The 27,919-nt window shown below is 42.3% G+C and overlaps 1 protein-coding gene across 1 annotated transcript in view; it reads left to right on the top strand.

Moving 5' to 3' along the window:
* Nucleotides 1-27,919, top strand: part of Abca13 (ATP binding cassette subfamily A member 13) — a 367,979-nt gene that overhangs the window by 238,688 nt on the left and 101,372 nt on the right. The window contains exons 44-47 of the mRNA XM_045135973.1: nucleotides 4,476-4,545; nucleotides 10,013-10,131; nucleotides 12,346-12,433; nucleotides 21,336-21,447. Coding sequence (XP_044991908.1) covers nucleotides 4,476-4,545; nucleotides 10,013-10,131; nucleotides 12,346-12,433; nucleotides 21,336-21,447 — 389 coding nt within the window. The remainder of the gene's footprint in view (nucleotides 1-4,475; nucleotides 4,546-10,012; nucleotides 10,132-12,345; nucleotides 12,434-21,335; nucleotides 21,448-27,919) is intronic.

Genomic DNA, 27,919 nt, shown 5'->3' with positions numbered 1-27,919 from the left:
AACCCGCAGTGGTGGTCTCTTCATTCCCCCCTCTCCAGTTAAACCTGCAGTGATGGTCTCTTCATTCCCTCCTCTCCAGTTAAATCTGCAGTGGTGGTCTCTTCATTCCCTCCTCTCCAGTTAAACCCGCAGTGGTGGTCTCTTCATTCCCCCCTCTCCAGTTAAACCTGCAGTGGTGGTCTCTTCATTCCCTCCTCTCCAGTTAAATCTGCAGTGGTGGTCTCTTCATTCCCTCCTCTCCAGTTAAACCCGCAGTGGTGGTCTCTTCATTCCCCCCTCTCCAGTTACACCTGCAGGATGCGAAACACATCCACCCTCCAGAGTCAGAAGCCTGATCCCACAAGGCCCACCTCTGGCTCCAGGTTGCACCAAGGAAAGACCAATTAGCAGAAAAAGCAGTATGCATCTCACCTAGTCTTCCAGGAGGAATAAATGATTCCATGATGGCAGAACTGGTTCAAAATTCTGTCCAAACTGGACATTTAATTTTACTTCAAACAAATGGTAGTGGCCTTGCAAACTCTCTGCCTGCCTTCATTCCCAACAGTTCTGTGCTGTCCCTCCGCTCCCTAGAACACTCTGTCCCCAGCACTCTGTCCTCTTCCCTTCCACAGAGCCCTCTGTCCCCCTTCCCTCCCCAGTGCACTCTCTGCTCTTCCTATCTGAGCCTTCAGGATCTTCTGATGGATTCTCCTACCCTTTTGAGGGCCTTATTGGCTACATGTTATTTTCTCTCTTTTCTTTGTGAAATCTTTGTAGTTTGCTTAACTTAACTCATTTCTGTTTCATCTCCATCAGTACAGCAAGAACCTGGGGTCTTTGGGTGCCTCATGTGAGAGGGCTTGGAACCCTTACACTAGCAATAATTTATTTCCATGTTACACAGTCAGGGTTTGCTTATTAGAGTGTCAAATCAAATCTATGTTTTTCCTTGGTCAATGATCTCTGAGTGTACATTTATTGAATTCAGTGAGTCTTGCATTTTTACCTTCCTGGAAGCATTTAGCATGCGGTTGGCATGAATTAGAAGAAACTTTAAAATGTGTGGTTAGGCTCTGCGCACGGGCTGCTGTTGATGCCTCCGAGTGTCACCGCACGCCACTGTACTGCCTGTTCTTTAACCTCTCACAGTGACAGTGAAGGACTCTAGAAAACTTATCATGCTGCACACTTTAGGCCACTAAAATAACTTTCTTCATAATAATAGGTTATGTATAATTTAATTTTTACAATGTACAAATATTGCCAACATTCCGTAGCAAAACTTTAGATTTATATAATTTGTTTTGGTTTTGCAAGACTCTTACTGTGATACACACCAGGGACAAATTTTTCTGAGGCAAAATGATCACACTTCCCCAGTATTTGTTAACTTTTAATTTTTTTGTTATTTATTCATAAGGGAGACAGAGAGAGTGGATGAGGGAAGATGAGTATGCTGTGGCCTCTTGCTACTCTACATGTGCTCCAGACACATGCGCCACTCTGCGCATCCAGCTTCACATGAGTATTGGGGAATCTAACCTGTGCCCTCAGGCTTTGCAAGAAAACAACCCTAAGCACTGAGAAATATCCCCAGCCTATTTTAAACGTATTTTTATTGGGCTGAAGAGATGGTTCATTGGTTAAGGCACTTGCCTCAGAAGCTTAAGGACCCCAGTTCCCCTCTCCAGGACCGATGTTAGCCAGAGACACAAGGCAATGCATGTGCACAAGGTTGCTTATGCCCGCAAGATGGGGCACACGTCTGCAGCTTGATTGCAGTGGCTAGAGGCCCTGGCATGCCAAGTCTCTCGCACTTTCTCTCTCTCATAAAATAAGTAATAAATTTTTTTAAAAAAATATTTATTCATGGTCAGAGAAAAGGAGAAAGAGAGAAGAAAGAGAAAGTGGTTAATGTTTTAATATAGGCTCACAGTGGTAGTATATTTCATATTCTTATCAAACTTTTAAGGGCCAGGCCAGTTGAGGAGAGGTATAAGGCATGTTTTCATATTTTGAGGAAGTTATGACCATGGTTCGAGCACTTAAATAGGATGCTTTGTCTCAGTGGATGACAGTTTTGGTGCTAAGGGTGACAAAGCTTGCTGGCCACTGAGCGCCAGGCGTGGCTGCTGCCTGGTGCGCCTGTGCAGATGAGCACGGAGGTCATGGGTAGAAAGCGGGCAGTGTATATGTGAGGCACCCTGGTGCAGGATGCCCTCCTCCATGACCAGGCTGTGCAGGTCAAGACCTCATCCTCGCCACTTATCAGGTGTGTGGTCTAGACAGTTGCAGCATGCTCTCTCTCCCTCTGTTGACATCCGTGTGTTCCCACTTCTGTAGAAACAACCCTCATCTCAAGCAGCCAGCTGACCCCTTCAGGCAAGTGCCTGTCTCAGAACACTACTCTTAAGACAGGAAGTCCTTACAGCACCCCTCCTTGCTTGAGAGTTAAAGGACATGTTCCATTATTAAAAACTTAGGCACCTCTGTTCTAGTATCTCCAAACATTAGGGCCCATGTTCAAGATCACTTAGTCTAGAACAGCGGGCATGTTGTAAGAACACCAGGAACATGGTTTTTCTAGTCAAAATGTGTTTGGATTCCTAGAATATGGAAGGAGGTTTGCATAGTTTTCTCTGATTCCTAGTGTGGCCCCCATCTGCCTTATGTTGGTTCGTAGTGAATCTTTGACTTCAAACATGGCTCAAAACCCTAAAATCTGTAAACACTGCTGCGGATTATCATGAAATTTCATGGCAATGTTCTTTTACTCCATCAAAGGAAGCTAATAGAGGATTTGAAAGGCAAAAAGGACTTTTCAAACAATTGATTAAATCATGCACACTTGTATTATCCATTTCTCTGCTGCTATAACATGATACTCAAGGATTGATGGCTTATTACAAATGAAGTTTATCTAGCTCACTGTTCTGGAGCTCAGTAGGAGCAGAGTCACCCGAGTGGCTTTGGCAAGTGACAGGATAGATAGTGTCACAGTGGTGGGAGTATATATAAAAGAGTTCACATGGTCAGACAGGAAGCTATAAAGAGATCCAGAAACTAGGCCAGATCCTCTTACAGAATCCACTCTTTCAGGAGTTAACTAGAGTCTCGTGAGAACAGTTATCAATCAATTCCAAGGAGGTGAACTAATGACCTTACACTAAGCCTCACTTCTTAACTCCCTATAGCCCCATCACCTGATCTATGCCGGTTAGACACATCTAAACCATAGCACTTACTATCCATGACATTCACATGAAGAAAAACAGATCTGCTGTCCCCAAGAAGTGCAGTCACTTTAAAAATAGCCATTATTATGTACCACATAGATGAATTGTATAACTCCCTTGGGGGCTGCTTCCATGCTAAAGTGTGAATCTCCAGGTAGAATTCCCTTGAGCAAATCAGCCAAGAAATTAGGACAGAGGAATTCATTTTCAGTATTTGAAAAATGATATGTAAATTGTAATTGCCAGCCTGCTTAATCAAAATAACTAGTTCCCTGTAGGGTTTGGTGGTTCATGTTTGTAATCCCTAGCACTCTGGAGACAGAGGTAGGAGGATCACTGTGAGTTCAAGGCCAACCTGAGATTACATACTGAACTCCAAGTTAATCTTGAGCTAGAGTGAGACCCTACCTCAAAAAACAAACAAACAAAAAAAAAAGCAGAACAAAAAACAAGTTTTGTTTCCACTGGACATATTGGACCAACACACCTCAGCAGGTAGCCTAGGCCTGAAGCTAGGAAGGCCAGTCTGCCTGCTGTGACATCTCTAGTTAGTTTAACCTCTCAGAAATTCCCCTCATTGTTCAGAATAGAAGGGTGAAGAATTCTGGTGGAATACACAGCAGGTGCCTTTAGCTTGGTAAATCTTACATTTTCTCCAGTCCTTCCCGTGTTTGAATCATTGTCTTTATTTAAAGTAAATTTTTAATTGCCAACTGTTATGAAATGCTTGTATGGTTGAGTTTTCATGTCAGTGGATATGAAAGGTTTCCAGTCATTGTGTTCGCTGTTTCCTTGACTTTCTACTGTACAATCTATGTTCAACATGGAAAATTGATACTTGTTTTTATTACATGACTTCTAAATTACTCTGTCATAATATGGAAATGAACTATCTGATCACACCAACTAATAGTTAATAAGGAATTAGGAATTGCTTCTTGGTACCTGGTAATGAACTGGGAACCTCGGGGGTGACCACCAGCCCAGGCACTGTGAAAGCCACGAGAGCCCCCGCATCATGTTCAGCACAGGCAGCCCAGTGAGCAGCATGTCATGTGATGGAAGGCTGGCACTGTCCCAAAACGCTGAGCACGGCAGCGGCTTGTGCCATGAGGACACCTGCCGGAACGCTGCCTGCCCTGCGGTGGGAGGGATTCCTTTATGAGCTGTGCACCACTGTGATGGACTGTTCTCGTATGAAGATAAAATAGCTTTTAATCCAAAAGATTATTTGAGCTCTCTCTCTCTCTCTTTTAGGAAGAATTCTTCAGGCTGGCATAGGGGTCTCTATTCTCATCCGGAATTCCAGGATTCATGTGGCTGTGTGGTATGTTTCTGTGACATTATCGTTTTAAATATAGACCTCAAGTGAAAATGAGTTTTTACCATCTGCAGAAATTCCACTTTTTCTCTCTAAGTCTCTAACTTCTGTGTTCACTCAATTGGCTGTGTGGGAAAGTCCTCATTCCTCCAAAGGACACAGCTCTTCCACAGACTGGTACGCCCCTTTTCTTAGCTTCCTCCTCTTGGTCATTAATGTCCCCGCTGGCATTTATTAGGCAAGTAGATTCAATTCACTTAGAGATGAAAGGCTATAATATTCTATTAGGGGAAAATTTCCCTAGATTTCAAGTAAGGATAACCTCAAGGCATACATCACATTCATATTTGCAGTCTGGGAGCAAGTCTGCACCAAGACGCCCCTTAGCATTTCTCATACGGCAGGTGCACACAACCTGTGGAGGAGGTGTTTCTCCCACCAGGACGGGGAAGCTGCTTGTTTGCGAAGGAAACAAAACTGAAATTTATGTGGAAACTGATTGGAATTCACCTCAAAGAAAATTCCCAAAGCTAATTAACGAAAGACATAGACTTGTTTTCTGCAATCAGCCATCTAAGGTAGCAATTTTAATCTAACTTAAAACTAATAAAGAGAGGCATGGAGAGATGGCTCAGTAGTTATGAGGGCTTGCTGCTCAAGCACAACTGGCTGAGAGGCCCTGAGTTCTGTTCCCCAGTGTCAGGTAAATAGCTGGGCATGGTTACACATCTTTAATCCCAGTCCTGTGGGAGGAAGTGTGTATAATGGCTAGGGCTTGCTGACCAAAGAAAGGTGATGGAAAAGGCAGCTCTGGGTTGAGTAAGAGACTCCGTCTCAGGAAGCAGTCGATGAGTATAAAGAGGACACCCTATGTTCTCCTCTGGCCTCTGCACATTTGCACACGGGGTGCACACTTCTCCTTCACACACACATGGATACACCATACACACACCAAACACCACACTATACATGGTATATACACACATACATACATAAGAATGTGCAAGAAAACACACAACCACAACATAAACAGGCTGCAGCTGACGGCATCGATCAGTAGGTAGAATGCTTGCCTAGTATACACAAAGCCCTGGGTTCAAAACCCAGGGCCACAAAACTGTGCATTGTGTCACATGCCTATAGTCCTAGCACTCAGGAGGTAAAAACAGGAGGAACAGAAGTTCAAGGTCATCCTCAGCTATGTAATGATGCCTACGACATATGAGGGTTGGGGATTTAAAAAACAAGTGCCCATGGGAACATGTTAAGGGCCTTTCTCTCTAGTGTCCTGAGGGATACATTCTCTCTCCAATAGTTTAGTAACTTTAGAAAGTTGGCTTTCGGCCTAATTTCTTCTTCTACATGAGGCAGGAATGGAAGACAGCAAGGGTCAGCATAACAGTGGGGAGCCCACGGGCTGATGGTCCCAGCTGGGGACTTCATTTCCTTTGTGGTCAGCGAACTCACCTCAATTTCTTTCCTCTTCTTATTTTGTGTTTTTTTTCCCCTCGAGTTATTTTGGACATGATTGCCTGTTTTTATTTGTCTTGATTCTTCCAACTTCTCATGAAACCTCTAATATTTTACTCCACACCTTTGTTCTTAAATCTGTATTTAGTCATTCAATTACATGAGTAGATTTTGTTTACCACTGAACTGAAGTCTATGGGGATGAGACTGCCAGGGCTTTGGGACAGTGGATCCATCTCAAAACAGCATTATGCTCCCAAGTTCAGCCCAACTCACATGAACTGTAAGAATTCAGCAGCATCACATGAACAACTTTTACAGGCAAATATGTTCCAGAAGTGCTGGATAAGACAGCTTTGAGCACATGTGTGCTTCAGTGTTTCTGAGAAGCTCCTGTGTAAGAACATATGCTTGAGTTGACAAATTATGTGAATTATGAGAGCAAACAGCCTTCCTCTCTCCCTCTCCTCCTCTCTCCTCCTCCTCTCTCCCCCTCCTCCTCTTACTGCTGCTGCTTCTCTTAGTTTTATGCCATCTCTTTTCTCTTGGGTACACTTTGATAAATATTGGCCTGTCCATTGGAAATCTGAGGACCTCAGTAGAGGGAGTTAAAGTATAAATCATAACGGCCCCAAGGAATCGGCTGTGCTCTTTAGCATAGCCTCTAGAAATATGGAAGATCTCTGGAAGGCCTGCTGTGCTGAGAACCTAAGTGTTATGTCAAGCCCTGTTACTGTGCTGGGCAGAAGGCAAAATATTTCTCCACTGTGGTGGTTTGAATAGATGGCCCCCAATGTATTCAGATTTTTATTACTTTGTTGTTTGCATCTGTAGCCACCTGGCTGGAAGCAGTGTCACTGGGTGGAGTTTAAGGTGTGGTGGTGGGTTTCAGATTTCAATCTAAACATTTGCAAAGTGTGCCCAACTGGAGTTCCTGAAGTGTGCTCTGTGGCTTTTGTCTTTTGGCTTGTGCTTCTCTCTCTCTCTCCACTTGGTTCTGTGAAGGCAGGCCAGCTCCTTCTGCCATTATGGAACTTCCCCTGGATCTGTAAGCTTCAATCAATATCCTTTCTTCCATAACTGTGCCTGACCTGGAAGTTTATCTCAGTGAAATCTGAAGCTGTCTGCTACTCCACCTTGAGTTCTTTCACCCAGAGGCCCTGGGTCCATACGACTATTTATTTTCTCATATATTTATTAACTATATCCTGGCACTTCCCAAGTCCAGAAACCCAAGGTTAGTTTTCCTTCTTTTGTGGAAGCATCTCCACTAGGAAGGCTCCAGGGGAGGGAGGTACATAGGCCTTGAAGACCAGAGAGGAAGCATGGGGCTTGAGTGCCTGTCGGCTGGCAGGGATGAGCGTGGCCTGGGCACACTTAGTAGAGGGGTGCTCGTTTTCTGTGGCTGCTGTCAAAAAATTGATACACACTGAGTGGTTGAAAAACAAAATTCTTACTGGTGCTAGAGGCCATAATCTGAAATCAGGATCAAAGTGTTTTTATTATTAAATCAAGGCACTCCACAAAATCCTGTAGAAGAGAATTTGTGCCTGCTTCTTTCTGTTTCAACTGATTTGTGGGTACTCCAGTCTCTGCCTCTGAGGTCACATCTTCTCCTCCTGTCTTGTATAATCTTTCCCTATTTCTATTGTATGGGGACATGAGTGATGGTATTGGGGATGACCTTGACAATCCAAGATAACCCCTCTACCAGAGACCATGACATAACAACAGCTTCACAGTCATTGCTACGGAAGGTGGCGCTCATGTGTCCCACATATGAGGATCAGATGTTTAAGGACAGGCTTGTTACAGAAGTGAATCTGAAGAGGACATAACAGAAAAGAGTTTGAAAAAGAAACTATAAGAAGCCTATATTTATATTTGGTTTGAATTGTTGATAAAGTGATTTTTCTTTAATCTCTAAAATCCAAAAACTGAGTTTTTTTTTTTTTTTTGTTTTGTTTTTTTAGCAAGGGTCTTATCAAAAAGAGAAATAGGGGCTGGAGGAACAGCTTAGCTGTTAAGGCATTTGCCTGCAAAGCCAAAAGACCCAGGTTCGATTCCCCAGGACCCACGTTAGATAGATGCACAAGGGGGCGCACACACCTGGAGTTCATTTGTAGTGGCTGGAGGCCCTGGCATGCCCATTCTCTCTCTCTGTCAAATAAAAATTAATTAATTAACTAATTAATTAATATTTTAAAAAATAGGAATAACATTTTAAGAAGACATATCTTAATGCAGTCATAATGTGGATTTGAGAGAGAAATACCAGAAGCAAGGATATTTTAAAGGCTGTTAATCTGTGAATAAAATAAATCAGTTTAGTTGAGTTACTTAGGCATGTATTTTAATTTGCAAGTAGAAATTATATGAATTTGTCATGCAGGTCACAGTGATTTGACATATTTATGAAGTGTAGAAGTTGAGCGCATGCTAAAGAGTTTGGCTTAGCCATTCTACAAAGCATTTTCTTGTCATGCTTCTGTGTTGAAGGCAAATTTTATTCAGCAGTTTTCAACTATACAATACATTGTTTTCAGCTTTAGTGAACACCATAATGGGCACTGGACTTCTTAAACTTAATCCTCCTGTTTAACTGAAGGTTTGTATGTTGAGACACAACTTTCCAGCGCTCCCCAACCTCTGGCAGCCACCATTTCACTGTCTCTTTCTTTTGGTTCAATCTTTAAATTCTCACTTATGCATGAGAGTTTGGTTGAACTATAATTTTCAGCAATTAATATTCTTTCTTTTTGTATTTTTCCTCAAGCTATTCTATCAAGAACCCAAAAGTCATACCTTAAACACATATAGCTGTCCTTATTCTGTCAGTCCTTGCATGCATCTGTGGACTGAGCAGCAAACCTGTCCTACTTTTATTCCCCAGTAGAAGAGTAAACACACTTCTGAAGCTGCCATGAAAAGTTCAAAGACTGTCATTTTCTACTCTCATATATTATCCTCTCCAAAACTGTTCTTACCAAAGTAGGACAAAAATGTCTAATCTGGGGAGTGGAGAGAAGGCTCAGTGATTAAGGCACTACTAGTCTGCAAAACCTAATGACCTGGGTTTGATTCCCCAGTACCCATGTAAGCCAGATGCACAAAGTGGCACTTGCATCTGGAGTTCATTTACAGTGGCTAGAGGCCCTGGCATGCCCATACTCTGTCTTTTTCTGCTTTCAGATATATAAATAAATTTTAAAAATGTCTAATCTGGGCTGGAGAGGTGGCTTATCAGTTAAGCGCTTGCCTGTGAAGCTAAGGACACTGGTTCCAGGCTCAATTCCCCAGGACCCACGTTAGCCAGATGCACAAAGGGGTGCATGCGTCTGGAGTTCCTTTGCAGTGGCTGGTGGCCCTGGCATGCCCATTCATTCTCTCTCTCTCTGCCTATTTCTCTCTGTCACTCTCAAATAAATAAATAAAAATTAAAAAATTTAAAAAAAAAGTCTAATCTGAACTCTGTGGTAGGGCAAAGGAGTCACAGCATAGCATCTAGCATTATGATGCCCAATACTTCTTTCCTGGTTTGAGGCCATTTCATCATTCAGAGCTGGGGCTGGCCCTCTGGCAAGTTTCCTGGGAGGCTGGGTTCTGCCTTAGATGCTTATGAAAGAAACACATGTCTTTGAATTCTACTGCTTATCTTCCTCCCACTGGTTACCTCTGATGCTTTCAGTTTCATCAAATGCAAGATCACTCCAGTGAAAGCGTTTGCCCTTTAGTTCTCACAAATCTATTCTAACTTACATGCAGAAAAGGATTTGAAGTTCTCAGATATAATTGACAGCGCAGGTCACAGTGGAATTCTAGCACAGCTCTCAAATGTAGAGACACTTAAAGAGGTTTTAGAAATCAGAATGCATAAGAAGCTGAAGATAATTGTGTAAAATTGAAAGCTAGGAAAAGTCACATTTAGTTTAAAGCAATGTCGATAAATGTGCTTGTGGACTATTGAAACATTTCTATTTTATATCTTTGCAAACAATTACAGATGTGTCCAAATAGAAGTTCCAGCACTCCCTACCGGACCAACTGTCTGGGACACACACTACTCAATCTGTCAGGCTTTGATGTGGAGGAGTATTTGCTGGCACCATCTGCAAAACCAAAGTATGTGAAAACTGTTGCTATGTCTTTAAATTACAGTCTTCTCTTGGCATTCATTAGGGGTGGTTCCAGCGTCCCTGAGGATACCAGGCCCACAGGTGTTCAAGTCTGTTACACAGAATGACATAATATTGGCATAGAACTGCACACGTTCTCTCACATACTTGAAGTCATTGCTAGCTGACTTATGGAGGTATGATTCCTAGTCCAGTATAAGTACCGTGCAAATAGCTTCTCTGTACTGTTTATGGAAGAATACATCTAAAAACAAAGTTGATGCACATTGAATACAAATGCAATTTATTTGTCTCTTTCTCTCCTTAATTTTTATTAACTAGGAACTTTGTGTGGACACACCATGTGTTGGCACCTTCATTTCTCTGCTCCCTGACCCATTCTACTGAAGGCCCTCCTCAGTGAGATTGCTGGCATTCACATGGAGTTGTGGGTTATGAGTTGTGAGAGAAGCAGTCAGTCATGACGGGGGGAGTGGCAGTGCCATTGGATATTCCCTCCCACCCTGTGGCTTTTACAATCTTTCTGTCCCCCTGTCATTTATTTTTCTTAGTATTTTCCACCCACAGTTGGATGGACTCACAGATGATAGAAGGCCATAGAAGTACAGCTAAATATACTCTAGAGAAACCTATTGTTTCAAATGCTAATGTGTATAAAAGCTCAAAAGCCTAATATATACCTTGGAGCTCATATGAATTCCAAAGGCATGCTGCAGAACTTAATCAGATTCCTCACTGCTGACTTTCTGTCTTTGAAGCACTGAGGGAAATCATATGAATTGAGATCCCATCAGTGGTGGAGGCAGGGGAGCAGGCGGCAGTTTCTCTGCTGTGATGAATACAAGGTGATGAGCTAACAGCATAATGAAATGATGGTCTCCTGCTACAATTCCCTGCACTATGCAGCATCGAGTAAGGGGACTTGGTCACAACTTGAGTCTTAAGATTCTTTGTTAGTGAGTTTTTCGAAAAGCTTTATTTTATGTTGAATTTCTTTGAGCTTAAGCAGGTGACTCCACATGAGGCCAATAGGAATGCTTTAACTGTCAGTAGCATTCACCACAGCATGAAATTTTCTAAGGACCCCCAACAACACAGCCACGCTACCGGCCGTCCACATTTCCAGAATGCTTCAATCCCTTCTCCTGACTCCTTCCTTGCTTCTTGGCTTTTGACACTGACCTTTTTGGCCCCAGTGTGGATTGCCTGCCTCTCTCCTATGACTTTCTCTAGTATCCTTAAATATGTCCCACAATATCTGCATTTCTTTCCAAACTTTGATGGCTAGCTTTTTAAAAGATAGAAACCTGTCAAGTCAGAACTCAGACTAGCACCCCACATTTCAGAGGTACATAGCCCATAACTGTTGAATGGATGAATTACTTCAACTGAGCGACATGGGAATGCATCCATATTCCTTTTCCGTGATTTTCACAGTGTAGGGGGTGTTATAGTGTAAGGCTATTCTTCAATCTCCCTTCATTTGGAGAATGGGAAACAAAGTTAACATATGCCTTAATTTCTAACTAATGTCAACTATTTTGGAAAGCTTAATAGGTGCAGGATGCCAGATAGCTCCTGAAAGTATGGAGATAAAAGCTATAACCCCCTGCACTCCATGAAAATCTCACAAAGTTGTAGAAAAGATAATGTAACTTGCTAATGGAAGTTGATGATCTAAAAACTCAGTGTGGCAGTGGATTCAGTGGATGGAAATATAGGTACCTGGAAGATTCAAAAGAGAAAGAGTATTTTGCCAGGTGCCATTCTCTGATGCCTTTTTGAGCAAGGTAAGATGTGAGTAAAGGAGGCAAACCAGGTGGCCAACAGTCTACAATGGGTCACATCGTGTTGAATGGGACTTTACAGGGGAAATAATAGTGTGTTAATACAGAATGCTGTTGATCACAATGCTGTCTGTACACAGTATGCTTTTTTTTTTTTTTTTCAGAAGACAGGACATTCTGATAAGTACAGTCTCTTAACATGCCAACCTGGTCCAATTTTCCACAATCAGTGCTTTCTCCGGAGGCTCAATTGGGAGCCAGATTTCTCCCATCAGCCTTGTCTCAGCTGGTGTGGTGATGCCACAGACAAGTGATGTTTAGCTGGCTGAAGTCTTGAGACCACTATAGCTGGAGTGCTTGGTAGAAGTCTGATGCCCTAATTGGAGCACTAACACTATGTTTACACTTAACAGACTTGGAGGTTGGTCTTTTGGAGTGCAAGCCCCTGAGGAAGTTCAAGATGTGGATACAAACTTCTCTAAACCAAGAACTCTGGCCAAGGTACAAGTATTCTTGTTTTTCTTACTGTTTTAAAATATTTAGGGAAAGCCAAAACCACACACACTATATGTATATATGTATGTATGTATGTGTGTATGTGTGTCTATCTACTTTCTTTATTTTTCTCTTTATTTGTGTGTGTGTAGCGGGGGGCGGGGGTGAGAGCACATAGAGAATGAATGCCAGGGCCTCCAGCTATTGCAGCTGAACTCCAGGTGCATGTGCCACCTTGTGTATCTGGCTTATGTGGGTTTTGGGGAATTATACTTGGGTCCTTTGGTTTTGCAGGTAAGTGCCTTAACAGTTAAGCCATCTCTCCAGCCCTCTATCTGCTTTTTATATACAATGTTCATTCATATACATAATGTACCCTGGTCATCATTCCCTCCCACCATCCTAATTTGTCCCTCCTCTCTTGTCACCCACCACCTGAACTTCTTCTTCCAGCTAGTCCCTTTTCTATTTTGATGACATTGTGTATATTTTGGCATCATATTTTATATTATGGAGGACTTGTGTAGACAGTGTTAGCCACCATGAGGTCATGAATGCAAAGGCCACTTTGTGTCTGGAAGTCAGTATTCCAGAGTGCTTCTTTCTTTCCTTGGCTCTTACATTCTGTCCTTTGCCTCTTTTACATTGGTTCCTGAACCTTGGAAATAGCAACAGGGATGTCTCACTATAGTGATGAACATTCATTCCACTGTCTGTCATTTCTCAGCACTTTCCTAAGTTTTCAGTCTCCCAGTGGTCATTGACATCTCAAAGGAAAATCTTTAACCAAAAGTGAAAGTAGCAGTAATATATGGGAATAAACATAACTATTTGGAGAGCAATTTCAGGCATACTATATCCATGTAGGCAAACAGCAGTGGTTTCTCCTCCAGGGTTTATGTTGCAGTTAGGTCCGCATTGTCTGCATTTCTGGTAGCAATCACCCAACCAAGAGCAGCTTGAGGGCAAAAAGAAATTTATTTTGGCTTACAGGCTCAAGGGGAAAGCTCCGTGATGGCAGGGAAAATGATGGCATGAGCAGAGGGTGGACATCAGCCCCTGACCAACATAAGGTGGACCATAGGAACAAGAGAGTGTGCCAAACACTGGCATGGGGAAGCTGGCTATAATACCCATAAGCCTGCCCCTCAGAATACACTGCCTCCAGGAGATGTTAATTCCCAAATCTCCTTCAGCTGGGAACCTAACATTCAGAACACCTAAGTTTATGTGGGACACCTGAATAAAACTACCACACCTTCCATACTATAGGCTTTGGATTAGATTTTCAGTACCAGGCATGGATTTTCCTCCCATGGAATGCTCCTCAAATCCAGAGAGCAGTTGGTTTCCCTCATAACAGACATGCCACTATTGCACCAGTTGAAATATTTTGCCTGGCTGGTCAGTTGTGTAGCTTGCAAGGTCCATTGCTGGTTAAGAATGTTCATGCTCCCTGCCCCCCTGCCCCAAGAGACTGTATAGTATTTTCTAGCACCATGATAGCTAGTCAGCAGAGTGGTGGCTGCTGGTTGAGTTCCAACTTGATATCCTAGTGTTCTTTAGTCCAAGCACATATATTTTTAAACACAAGGTGGCAAGGGGCAGATGAAATCCTAGTGCTTGTTTTTTTTTATATATCTTATTTTTATTTATTTAAGAAAGAGAGAGAAAGTGAGAAAGAAGTAGACAGAGAGAATTAGATAGAGACTTCACAGGGAAGCACCTTAACTGCTTAGCCATCTCTCCAGCCCCTAGTGCTTGTTATTGAACATTAAGTATAATGGTATACGAACATTCTATTGCTAGAAAAAGATGATATAGAAATAGAGCAAAGGGCTAGAGATATGGCTTAGTGGTTAAGTATTTGCCTGTGAAGCCTAAGGACCGCAGTTCGAGGCTCAATTCCCTAGGACCCACGTTAGCCAGATGCACAAGGGGGCACATGCATCTGGAGTTCTTTTGCAGTGGCTGGAGGCCCTGGCAAGCCCATTCTCTCCCTCTCTCTCTCCTTTCTCTCTCTGTCACTTTCAAATTAATAAATAAGAATAAACAAAATTTTTTTTAAAGAAACAGAGTAAATAGGTTACAACTTTTTGTCAAGATAGGACCTTATCTAACACCAAAGAAAATGAGAAGATAATATGCTCTTTAATGTTTATTATTATTTTTCTTAACAAGATGTTTCATATGGATATGTTATGTGTTGGTACCTTCTATTTCCTCATCGCTGCCCCCAAAGACTTCAATCATCATGTCACCTGGAAACATCACCACTGCTCATGATTGCTAAAAAATTATTCCATGCATGAGCTTGAATTCACCTTCTGAAAGACTACATGGACTCAGTGCTGAGAAGAAGAAAGTAACACTTATCCAGGACAGCTCCTCAGGGCTGTGGATTTTCCAGCCCTTGCAGTTATAGCCAGGAGTTAGGAATATTCACCTTGGAATTATAGGGAAGCAATGGAAGATTTTTCCTGGTGGGGGAAAATGAAAATGGGATAGAAGACTGTGTCTTTAAATACAGTAGGAATGCAGGAGTACTGAATAACAGATTTTTTTTCCCCAAAGTAAAAGTTCAGAAAAACCTTAAAGTTTGAGAAGGATGAAAGAATCACAGATTTCAGTTCCCATGATTAGGGAAAGAGTGCAACAGCTTATTGATGTGGAAATGCAAAGGAGTAGATTGTGGGAGGAAGGTAAGTCCACTTTAAAGGAAGAAGTGTGAACTCATGACAGCGTAACAGTGCACCGGTGACCAGGAGTCATTACGGTCTGGAGTGTGTGGGTGTTCTGTCCACTGATGAACTCACCCGAGCAGTAGCGAAACAGACAGCTGCTGTGGGCGCAGGCCGCTGCCCAGTGCCCAGGTGCTTTGCTGAAATGGCTCTCCTGTTCTGTGCATCTCAGTGGTTCCTTCTGGAGTTTTTATGTTGCTTGACATGTTCTTGGCTGCTCAGAAGCATGTAAATGAATTATTTCTGGCCATTTGGGGAATATACTTTGTTCCCCAGGAAGCCAAGGACTTGGCTACTGTGAAGAAATGGAGGGCACTGGTCATGTCATATCAAATGATTGCATTAACAGCACACTAATTAAAGTGGCCTTGCCCTTCTGGCTTTAGGAAACATTTTTGAGAAAAAGATGGTGTGATTTTCATATTCCTTTAGAAGCACAAGTGGATAATTTGCATATGATTATGTTTAAACATATGATTTATTATATTGTCAAATGTTTCTCAGAGAAACTTTCCATGATTTATTTCACTTACACCTTGAATGTTTAACTTATTTAATCAGAGGACATTTTAGAGTTTATACATATCACACAAGAAGACCTAACACATTCTGTATCCTTATACAGCCATGTTGAACCTTCATTAGCCTCCTCCCTGCCTTCCCCCCTCCACAGGGAACCTCCTCATTGGAGAATGTGGGTTGTGAATTGTGTGGTTAGCCATCAGTTATAGGTAAGAAGCAATCTCTCAGTGCATAATATCCTAACATCTATCTTGTTTTTGAAACATTGCCTCTGTCTGAGAAATATATCCCCCAGGGACATGTGTCCACACTGATATCCCCTGGTGACCTATGTCCATACTGATAGCTCCCCAGTGACTCTTTACTTACTGTTGCTTAATTTATCTCTTTTTCATTTAAAAACTTTATTTATTTGACAGAGAAAGAAGTAGAGAGAGAGAAAGAAAGAGAATGGGTGCCCCAGGGCCTCCAGCCACTGCAAAGGAACTCCAGACGCATGTGACCCCCTGTGCATCTGGTTAATGTGGGTCCTGGGGAATCAAACCTGGGTCCTTTAGCTTTGCAGGCACATGCCTTAACTGCTAAGCCATCCTTCTAGCCTTATTTAAAAATTTTTTTTATTAGTTTTGTACTCAGTGTATACAGTCAAGTATACATTTGCCTCTTCCCTATCCTTCCCCTTCTGCAGAGAACCTCCTCATTGGGGAATATGGCTCATGCATTGTGGGGTTAGCCATCAGTTATGGGTAGGAGGCAATATCTCTGTGTATCATGACCCAACGTGTGGCTCTGACATTCTTTCTGGTCCCTCTTCTGTAAATTTCCCTGAGCCGTGTTGGGTTCATTTTAGGTCTACTTCAGTGATAAGGTCTTGGGAGCCTCTGTGTCTCCGGATATCTGGTTTGGTAGGAGTTCAGTTTTCTCTGTGTCTGTCTCCTTCACCCTTGTGCTGCTGGTACCAGGTTCTCCAAGAAAGCAGCACTCTTGCTCATTTCCCCAATTATTCTTAGTTCTAGCTGGAATCCTTTTGAGGTGTGATGGGCTGGTTCTCTCCTTAGAATCTGCATCCATCTGAAACAGGCAAATTCTCCAAGGGAGACTGAAGTTAGTGCCAGATAAACAGGATAACCTTTAGTTTTTAGAGAGAATTTAATAGGTGTAGGCCCTCTTGTAGCCTGCAATTGGTGGGAGCTTGGTAATAGCAGGCTTATTTTGGATATGACTCTGACTTGATTCCCACCTCCACATTTGGGATTTCTTAGGAATCATTATCGATGATGCTTTGGGAAAGAGTTGTTTGGAGGTGGTGTAATGTGCTCCTAAATGAGGATTAAGTTCCCATTTCACTCACTGGATTTTATCACTTTTTGGCTATGAGCCAGCAAGAAAGAAAATCCCTCAAGTGTTCACAGAACTTAGCCTAGTTAAAACAAAACAAAATCTTGTCTTTGGAGGAGAAATAAAAAAGAACAGCTAAAACCCTTTTCACTGAATATGACAATACCCTTAATATAGTTTTTGAGGTCATCATAAATATGTATTGCTTAATTAAGAATTATTAAAAGCCAGTCTTAAATAAAGATCATGTCACAGAAGAATGGAACTCGAGAACATTTTAAATTCTGTTCCTCAGAGATTTCTGATCCAATCCTTCAGTGCCAAAATGATGCCAGTGAGCAAATGTCAGCAGCCAGCAGTAGCATCCGCAGTGCCCACACCCTCAGCCTGGGAGTGTGGGGCTGGGTACCAGTGGCTGCCCAGGCCAGCTGCCGCCGTGAAAATGCTCTTTAGCGGGGCCCTGGCTTTGGGTCCTGGAAATCAGCTGCCAAGGCCTTACCTCATTACCCTGGCAAGAACTTCCTTTCCCATCTCCAGCCACGCCTATATGCAAGGGTGTGTGAAGACAGGGCCTCCGAGCAGCTGCTCGGCCTCAGAGCCCTCAGGTCTGGGATAGCAGTGGAGCTGACGGTTTGTCCTGGATGCAGATCTCTGCATGGCATCCGAGCTGTCTGTGTTATGGCCTGCAAGATGTGCTTGTGGGTCCTACTGAGAATAGCTGCTCCTTCTATAAGTAATTTTTAGGATTGGGAGATATCAGGCTACTAGAGACTAACACATACCTTCAAATTCTAGGCCTTTTCGTCTCCCTGAGTGGGAGTAATCTCTGGGCATCACTCTTAATCTTTATTCTGAAGTCCCACCTTTCAACATTTTGCCTAATAATCGCTAAACCAGGTTTATTGGGCTCAGTTTCTATGTTCTGCCCTCAAAGGTGTCACAGGTGACACTTCGTCCCTGTCTTATGATATGGGTCCACATTTATCAGTAGCTGCAGCAGCATCTTGCTGCTCCCACAGCGTTCCTGCGTGTTTTCTTCTACCCAACTCCTCCAAGTGTGTCTGTCACACCTTCTGGTCTCATGACACTGCCATGCCATTTTAGCTTGTTATACTCCTACCCCGCCCCAGTGCTGACTCCTGTATCAGTTGTCTATTGCTACATAAATGCCAATTATCAATGATTTGAACCTCAGAGGTTACATAAATGGACGTTTATTTAGCTCATGATTCTGGAAACTTCTACTGCTTTGGGCCAAGCTGGGCTGATCTTGATCAGGAATGATCATGTGCCTGGTGGATCATCGGTTGACTTTAGCTGTGAGGATGCTGGGTATTTTAGTTTAGTGTTTTTAAGATGGAGAGAACCTCTCCAGTGATTAGAGGAGATGGGAAAAATATATCATTATTTACAAATCTTGGGCGGTGGGTGTTGCATGTCCTGAGATCATGGAGCAGGAGGAAGGGTAGACAGATAGACAGGTACCTATAGAGAAATGGCTTTATTGGATCTAGGGTATTGTCCAAACTGTTTTCTTTCAGAGCTTTAATTGGTGAGTTCAAAGCAGGTCTGCACAAGTTGCAGGAGGTCAGGTTCTAACTGAGAGGTGGTCCCTGTGCTGCACGTATCAGTGTGGGTGTGGCAGGAGCAGGGGAGCCAAATAGAGCTGTGTGCCCTTGAGTTTATCCCACAGAGAGGTGGTCATAGTGCAAAGTGGTATAAAGGAAATGTCTAGACCAACCACATAGAGGAACTCTGAGGAGGCAGAAGGATAAAATGAGTGTCAAAATGAGAGAACCCTGTTTCTGAGACGTTCCAATTGACATTCAGAATGAATGCTGTGGCCACATAAAATTAAAGAACTAATGGGCTGGAGAGACAGCTTAGCGGTGAAAGTGTTTGTCTGCAAAGACTAAAGACCCATGTTTGACTCTGCAGATCCCACGTAAGCCAGATGCACAAAGGTGAGGCAAATGAAAGGTTGCACATGTCCACTAGGGTGGTTCAAGTGTCTGGAGTTTGATTTCAGTGGCTGAGGCCCTGGTGCACCAATTCTGTCTCCCTCTCTCCATGTATATATTATATATATATATATCTCCATATATATATGTATATATATATTACATATATTTTATATATATATATATATATATATATATATATATATATATATATATATATATATATATATATATTTCTGTCTCTCTTGAAAAAAAATTAAAGAATCCACTATAATGTGTGTGTGTTGGTGGGGTTAAGAGTTCAGCTCTTCCTCTGTGTCTTATGTGCCAGTAGTTCACAGAGCTAGACGCAGCTGGAGGTGTAAAACTCCCTGGAATGGCGGCAGGAGAAGACGTGTGTTATTTACATCTCTGCTACTATCTCATTTGATGGTTTAAAGCAAGTTGTGTGCTGAGCACAGTCAGAATAGGGGTGTGAAACTCATGTGGAGGGAGGAGAGCACAGATGGTCAGAAACGGAGCCATTGAGAATCGAGAACAAGAGCGAGGCGAGGACCCCAAGCAGGGGGTGGGGGGGGTGGGGGGAGGGGTTCTGGCACCCTCTGTGCCAGAAAGAAGCTTCTACTCTGTGATATTTTAAGTTGAAAAAAAAAATCAACCTATTAAATCAATACAGCAAACAGAGGAAAACAAAACTCAGCTTGGAAACTCCGGATACAGGGTGAAGAAAACAACTGTCTCCTCGTTTAAAAAAAATCTCGTGTTGGCTGGAGAGATGGCTTAGTGGTGAAGGTGCTTGCCTGGAAGGCTGAGGAGTCATGTTCCACTCTCCAGGTTTCTTGGAAGTGTCAACTATTTAAGAGAATCAAGTCACATTAGAGGGAGAAAGTCATGAGTTAAGGGAGGTTCTAACTTTCTCAGGCAATGCATGTATTTTCTACTTCATTAGCCTTCACCTAACTTTATTTTAATCCTTAACTTCTACCTTTTCTGGAAATATAACAGGTGCTGGTGTAGGTGTGTATGAAAATAGAAGGCCATAGGGAAAGGATCTACTAGGTGAAAGAAGTGAACCTGCTCCGTGAGGGAATGGGTACTGTTTCAGTTCAGTTTTGACTTTACCGAGGAACTCATGCTTCTTCACCTGTGAGGACGGGATCACTCTGTGCCAGTCTGCTTAGGCACAACTGGAATGGAACTCAGAATGGATGGTCCTGTGTGGTTAGCAGGTCTCAAGCTGTATTCTTCTTGCCAGTCACAAGATGACTTGTGAGGATTATTTATGAATCAGACAGACGTTTGAAAGTGGGAATGAGTTGTGTGAGAAGGGGGTTCTGTTTTCTGAGCTGCTTAGTGAAGTAGAATGAGAAGGAACCGGGGAACTGTGATTTACATAGTGGGGCTTCACTTCATTGATTTTATTTTAAATCCAAGGGCATTATTTTGTTACTTAGCTGTTCCAGTTAACACAAAAGCTGCCACTCAGGATCCTATTGAAAAGTCACAGTGAAGGCATGTAGCGAAGGGATTAGAGGTCAGGTTCTCACTTTGCATAAACTTCTGTGAAAATTTGAATAGGTTTCTTGCAGAGTTAACTTTCTGTGGGTAGCTCTCATTCTTCAAAGTGGAATATCTACTGCATAAGGCAGCATGGTATAAAGAAATGTTCTCTTCAGGCAATTGAATTAAGACTGACATGTATTAGTAGAGTCATTGTATTTCTTGAAAATACCAGCTGGGCAGACTTAGCATATATATAATTTTTCATTAAAATGTTGATATTTTGAAGAATAGGTTTGACTAGTAGTTTTATGACTCTTAGTATCCTGACTTTAATAACATCATTTTTCTCTTTGTTCCTTTACCTTTCTCATATCTAAGAGGCATAGGATCTTATTCTCTATGCTTAGCAAATGTTCAATTCAATTTACTTAGAGAAATAATGTTCCATATGCAGTTATTAATTTGAAAGTAATCATTTTTTTCTGATCATTTTCTATGCCCTTAATTTGCAGGTCAAATTTCATTAGCTTACCAACTGAGAAAGAAAAAAATAATAATAGGCTTTGGTTCCCAAACTCTGAGAGGCTGTAATTATAAAGCAGCATCCACATTTGTTCTGGGAAAAATTTATCTATTTTTAGCTCTAAATTATATGCTTGAGATAAATATAAGATTAGCAGACTGGAATTGACTGTTCACTGCCAGCCATGACGGAACATCTCTGAATCTTGCTTTCAGGTGCCATTAAAGCTAATTGGCACATGGGTTCCTGCCCCAGAATAGGCTTACAAACTAATTTCCTGAGAAACATTAAATTATATTTCTCTTTGATTTTTTTTTTAGGTGTGGTATAACCAGAAAGGCTTCCATTCCCTACCTTCTTACTTAAATCATCTCAACAACCTGATTTTGTGGCGACATTTATCCCCTCTCACTGCAGACTGGAGACAGTATGGTAATATGATTTTTCATGCACTCTTAAGTGACTACTTTCAAAAGAATATCTCGGGAAGTGAATTTGCAAGAGGTTTTGATAAGAAACTTCCCTTTGTGCTTCACTTTCCTATCAGCACTCACGTACATAAACACACATGAAGTCATGTGCTTTTTCTGCTTCTCTGTGCTGTTAAGTATTTAACCTTGCCAAGTTATGACGTGATCTATGAGAGGACAGGGACACAGGGTGTCTTCAGAGTTCATTATTCTGTGGTTGTCTTAGAGAAGCAAGAATAATTTCTCTTTTTTCTTTTTCTTAATGAGAGAGAAAAAGAGAGCGCAAGAGAGCGAGAGAGTAAGCACATATGAGAGAGAATTGGCATGCCAGGGCCTCCAGTCACTGAAAACAAACTCCAAATGCATGTGCCACCTTGTGAGCTTACGTGACTTCATGCTTGTGTCACCATGTACATTTGGCTTATGTAGGATCTGGAAAGTTGAACAAGGGTCCTTAGCTTCACAGGCAAGCACCTTAACCGCTAAGCCATCTCTCCAGCCCTACATGCACTTTTAAAGGAAACCTTCAATAGAATTCTGCAGCAGAAAATATAGACTACCCTAAGTTTTTTCCCCCATTGGGAAGGTGGACATTCTAATTAGATTCTTCCTGGGCTCCTGACTCATCACTCATCTCTGTTCACTGCTGAGTTATTACCCATGCTTTCTTATGTGGGTAAAAATCTTACGTTCATTTCTAGCAATAGAGTTAGTTTCTTGACTTAAGGGAATTTTACTTGCTTTAGTTGAGTGGGTAAGTTATAATTTATAAAGTAAATTCAGTTTGTTTATTAAAAACATTAAAAATAAGCAGGCCATATCCATCATACTTATTCACAATATATGTTTGTCGGAACATTAGTTCATGTAGAAATTTATGCGAAGCAGTTACTCTAAATTGCCTTACCTTACTGTGATATGACCTTATGTTTCATGTTGCTTCCCTCTCTCACCTTTTCTTTCCTACACATATTTAGGATGCTGGGGACAGCCTTGAACATACAAGGCTCTACCTTTCCCACAAAACAATGGTGATGTAGTCAATTTCATAACATTTTAGTGATTATGAGTAACATAAAACATTAAACATGTATATGACTAAGAGAAGTACAAAGAAGTATAAAACTACACATATTAGGGACAGGTACAAGTGACTCTATTTGAATTTAACATCTGTAGCCTTATTTTCGTGTCAATTTCTTTAAGAAAGAAAATATTTGTTGCTTTACTAATTTTTCACAAAAACAATACCTACTAGCTTTGGCTGTCGGTAAATTTTGCTTTGTGGCTAAGGCAGAAGTTCCGGTCTCACTAATTGCAAGCCTCCCTTCTCGGCTACATCCATCTGAGAGGCCATTTCTGGCATATGTGCTTCATGGAGGGAGAGTTGTTAACACTGGACTTTGAAGGATAGGCAGTGGTTTGAAGTCAGGAGGCCATTATAAAGCTTAGCATTCCAGGCAGAAATCACAGTGTGCATGCTATTTACACAGCATTCAGTATAAGTCCATCATAAAGTTAGGCCTACTAAATCTAACCAATACAGTGAGGAGTATGGACCTTAATACTCAGTCAATACATAGTGTTTCAATCTGGTTCGCATTGCTGGTAGAAATCATCCAACCAAAAGCAGCTTCTGGGAAAAAGAGGTTTATTTTGGTTTACAGGCTCGAGGGGAAGCTCGATGGCAGGGGAAACAATGGCATGAGCAGAGAGTGGACATCACCCTCTGGCCAACATAAGGTGGACAATGGCAATAGGAGAGTGTGCCTAACACTGGCATGGGGAAACTGGCTATAACACCCATAAACCCACCCCCAACAATACACTGCCTCCAGGAGGCATTAATTCCCAAATCTCCATCAGCTGGGAACCTAGCATTCAGAACGCCTAAGTTTATGGGACACCTGAATCACCACATTACGCCCCTAGCCCCCGTAAACTGATAACCATACCTGATATATAATGCATTCAGTCCAACTTTAAAAGTCCCCATAGTTTTAATCAATTCCCATGATGTTCATAAATCCCCATAGTCCAAGGTCTTATAACTGAGCCATAATACCAGAAAATAACCCCCAAAAGCCCATAATGGCACAGAACAAACATTCACATTGCAGAAGATGGCATTGGGTACAACAAAGAAACAGTCAGCCAGCCAATAGAAGATTTAAAACAACCAGGACAAACATCAAAATTTAACTCCAAGTCTTAACAACTCTAGTCAGTGACAGATCTCCAAGTCTGATAATTCTCACCAGCAACAAGTTTCTGGTATTCCAATTCCGCCCCTCCAGTAGGCTAATCACAGTCCTGGAAAACTTCATCAGGTTTGGCAGCTACTTAGCAGCCATCTCGTGGTCCCAGCATCTCCACTGGGTCTCCACTGCAATCCATAGTCCATCCTTATGGCTCCATTGGGTCTCCATGCAGGCATCCAGCAAACCTGCTTCACATTGCCCATGGCCATTTCCAAAACATGAGACTGTGTTGCAAACTCAATGATCCTCTCTTTCCTAAATTTCTTATACTCCATAATACCAGGTAGGGTGCCACCTTGTTATTCCAGGGGCGGGGGGATAAAGCAGACTTTGAAGAACAGAACACTCCTTGAGTACTTGGGCCCCTTCAAAAAGGTCTGCATTCTTCCTGTTGCCGCAGTGCAGGTCAGCTGACCCAATCTCAAAGGTTGTAATCTCTCAATTGCAGCTGAATGGGCAGCAGTTTCAGCCTAAAGATTTCTTTCTGTGCCAAAGCCCTCTGCTCACACCAGTTTATTTCTACATAAAGCAACCGTGCACAACTTCTCAGGACACGGGCATAACAGCAAGTTTCTCACATAAATTGCTAGCCCAGTCCAAGCAAAGGTCTTTCTCACCCTCATAAGCCAAACCTCACAGTCTATAGACCTTACTGCATTCAGATCTTTCAACTCTGACCAGAATAGTCCATCAAGCTGTACTTACAGCACTGCAAAGCATCTCTCAGGCTAAGGTTTCAAATCCTCCCACATTCCTCTTGAAAATCTGCTCCAAAAGACCAAAGCTACACAGTCAGGTGTCTAGTAGCAATCCCACTCCTTGGTACCACTTTACTGTTGCAGTCTGGTTCGCATTGCTGGTAGAAATCATCCAACAAAGAGCAGCTTCTGAGAAAATGAGGTTTATTTTGGCTTACAGGCTCAAAGGGAAGCTCCACGATGACAGGGGAAAACAATGGCATGAGCAGAGGGTGGACATCACCCTCTGGCCATCATAAGGTGGACAATGGCAACAGAAGGGTGTGCCAAACACTGGCAAGGGGAAACTGGCTATAACACCCATAAGCCCACCCCAACAATACCATCTCTCCAGGAAGCATTAATTCCCAAATCTCCATCAGCTGGGAACCTAGCATTCAGAATGTCTAAGTTTATGGGACATCTGAATCAAACCACTACATTCCGCTCCTGGCCGCCATAAACTGATATCCATACATGATATAAAATATAATGCATTCAGTCCACTTTAAAAAGTTCCCATAGTTCTTATCAATTCCAATGATGTTCATACATCCTCATAGTCCAAGGTCTTAATTCCCAACTCTCCATCAGCTGGGGACCTAGCATTCAGAATGCCTTAGTTTATGGGGGACACCTGAATCAAACACCACACACAGTCTTTCCCAATATTTAAGGATAAGAATACAATTATAAAGTAATATGTGGGCTGGAGAGATGGTTTAGCAGTTAAGCGCTTGCCTGTGAAGCCTAAGGACCCCGTTTTGAGGCTTGATTCCCCAGGACCCACTTTAGTCAGATGCACAAGGGGGTGCATGCGTCTGGAGTTCGTTTGCAGTGGCTGGATGCTGTGGCATGCCCATTCTCTCTCTCTGCCTATTTCTCTCTGTCTGTCGCTCTCAAATAAATAAATAAAAATAAACAAAAATAAAAAAATAAAGTAATATGTTAGAAACAATAATCTCCAGTTTATGAATTAAAGGGGGACTGACTATAGCCAAGTAGCCCATGAGAAGGATCCTTTCGCAATGAAAAGGTCATGCGGGCAAGGCTAGGGCAGATATGGAGAACACAGGCTGAAATTCAGACAGATGGGAGAAAGGCTAAGGTCCTGGAATAGGGATGAAAAAAGATTAAGATCTAAAATAAAAATCTATGCCCTTTAGGTCAAATCTTGGCTATTTAGAAATGATGACAATGTGAGAACTGCAAGGAAAAAGTGGCACTTTAAAGAAAGGAGCAAGGTGTTTTGTACAAGGGTAGAGATACAGGGCTGACTGGATAAGAATGTGGATTGAGAAAAGCAGAGAGATGTGTAACAGATAAAAGTGGTAAGCAGCGAGATGATACCTGGAGCAGAAGAATGGAGCTGCAGGCAGAGCAGTGCAAGAGACCACAGATACTAGGGCTGGAGAGATGGCTGCACAGTTAAGGCATTTGCCTGCAAAGCCAAACACCCAGGTCTGATTTTCCAGGACCAATGTAAGCCAGATGCACAAGGGGCACATGTGTCTGGAGTTAATTTGCAGTGGTTGTAAGCCCTGGCGTGCTCATTCTTACTCTCTTTTTCTTTCTGCCTCTTTCTCTGTCTAATAAAATAGTAATAATAAAAAAAGATCACAGATACTGAAGCCCTGGGGTGAGGGGACCTTGGTACCATGGCCCAAATGGCAGAATTTAAAGGGGGATGTGAAGTGATAAAATATTCCAGTCATCCGGAAGAATGAAACTAGATGGATTAGGCAGGTGAGAACCAGAGGGAAGATTTGGTGAAGTTCTCAGAGTGGAACACAGCAGCTTGTGGCATTTCTGAGGTGTCCCACAAAGCACATCCATGACCTGTGGTGTTTAATCAGGGAACCACATGGGTGGAAATATGAACTAGAACCTGAACTACAAGAAAGAAGGGCAAGTAGAAAATTTAAATTTATCACCTTTACTTATAGGGAATAACCAATTTTATAAGAATTCAGGAAATCAAACTTACTGTTTATTTTTTAAGTAGAACAATATAAGAGTGAAAAATTATTTTAAACACAGCTTTACTTTAAAGATTAGACTATGTTCCAATTAAAACTTCTGTTCTAAAGTTATATTAGGAGGTGAATAAAGAGGTACCATTGAGTTTGAGAGATTGCTCAGTGGTTAAGGCACTTCCTGCAAGCTTAAAAACCTGCTTTCAATTCCCCAGTACCCATGTAAAGCCAGATGGACAATGAACATGCATTTGGAGTTCATTTACAATGGCTGGTGGCCCTGGCACACCTATTCTTTCTCTCACACTTTTTCTCCTTCTGGCATACCCGTTCTCTCTCTCTTTTCTCTTTCTATGTCTCTCTTCTAGCTCTTTCTGCTCACAAATATATGCATAACACATTTGAAAAGAAAGATGCACCATTTTAAAATGGTAATAAGTGACTCATAAACAACATATAGGGTGGGCAGGAGTAGAAATTCAGGCCTGTAATTCTAGTACCCAGGAGGTAGAAGCAGGAGCATTTGGATGATTCTCAAGTGTTAAATTGAGACCCTGTCTTGAAAAACAAACAAATGTGTAGCACTTAGGTCTTATGGATTTGACATAAATTAATAGAATCCAGCACAGAGCACAGTGGAGTACAAAGGATCACGTATAGAAGGTGGAAAAGTTCTGTACAGAGGGTGGAAAGCATCCAGTACAGAGGGTGGAAAGGATCCAGTACAGAGGGTGGAAAGCATCCAGGACAGAGGGTGGAAAGGATCCAACATGGAGGGTGGAAATGGTCCAGCACAGAGGGTGGAAAGGATCCAGAACAGAGGGTGGAAAGGATCCAGTACAGAGGGTGGAAAGGATCTGGGACAGAGGGTGGGAAGGGTCCAGCACGGAGGGTGGGAAGGATCCAGCACAGATGATGGAAAGCAGCTGCAGGGATGTTTAGCCTGGGGCAGTTGAGACGATGAGCCTTTGTCAGGTGCTGAGTCCCGTCTCCTCAGGCGGTTAGCTGTCTCAAGCTCCCTCTTTTACTCCTGTGCTGCGCTTACTCTCATGCACCTCCTCCTCGCCGTCTACTTCATTTTTCTTGCTCTAACACCTTCTCACTTTGGTACTCCTCATCCCTTTTTGTCTGCCCTTGTCCTTTTACCTTTTTGTGATGCTGGGCACTGCTGGTCAGTTCTGTTTCTTCTCTCCATAGCCATGTGAGTGGTGGGCAGAGTGGCCATCAGTACTCAGGGCTCATTTGAAATGCCTTACACTGTAAGGTTCTCTCTCCTTGCAGGTGTCCACAGCACCCACAGCTATTTACAATTTTACAGGTGAAGAAAGGCTCAGCCACCAGCCAGATGTCAGGGTAGGAATTTTCTCAGCTGGATAATATTAAATGAACTACTAGAAACTAATAAAACAGCTTTTAAAGGACTCTGGACATCAGAGATCCACAGCAATTAGTGAAACTCC

Source organism: Jaculus jaculus, chromosome 16 (assembly GCF_020740685.1).
Source record: "Jaculus jaculus isolate mJacJac1 chromosome 16, mJacJac1.mat.Y.cur, whole genome shotgun sequence".
NCBI classification, from domain to species: domain Eukaryota; kingdom Metazoa; phylum Chordata; class Mammalia; order Rodentia; family Dipodidae; genus Jaculus; species Jaculus jaculus.
The sequence above is the reverse complement of the archived record's forward strand: the minus strand, read 5'-3'. Positions and strand labels throughout refer to the sequence as shown.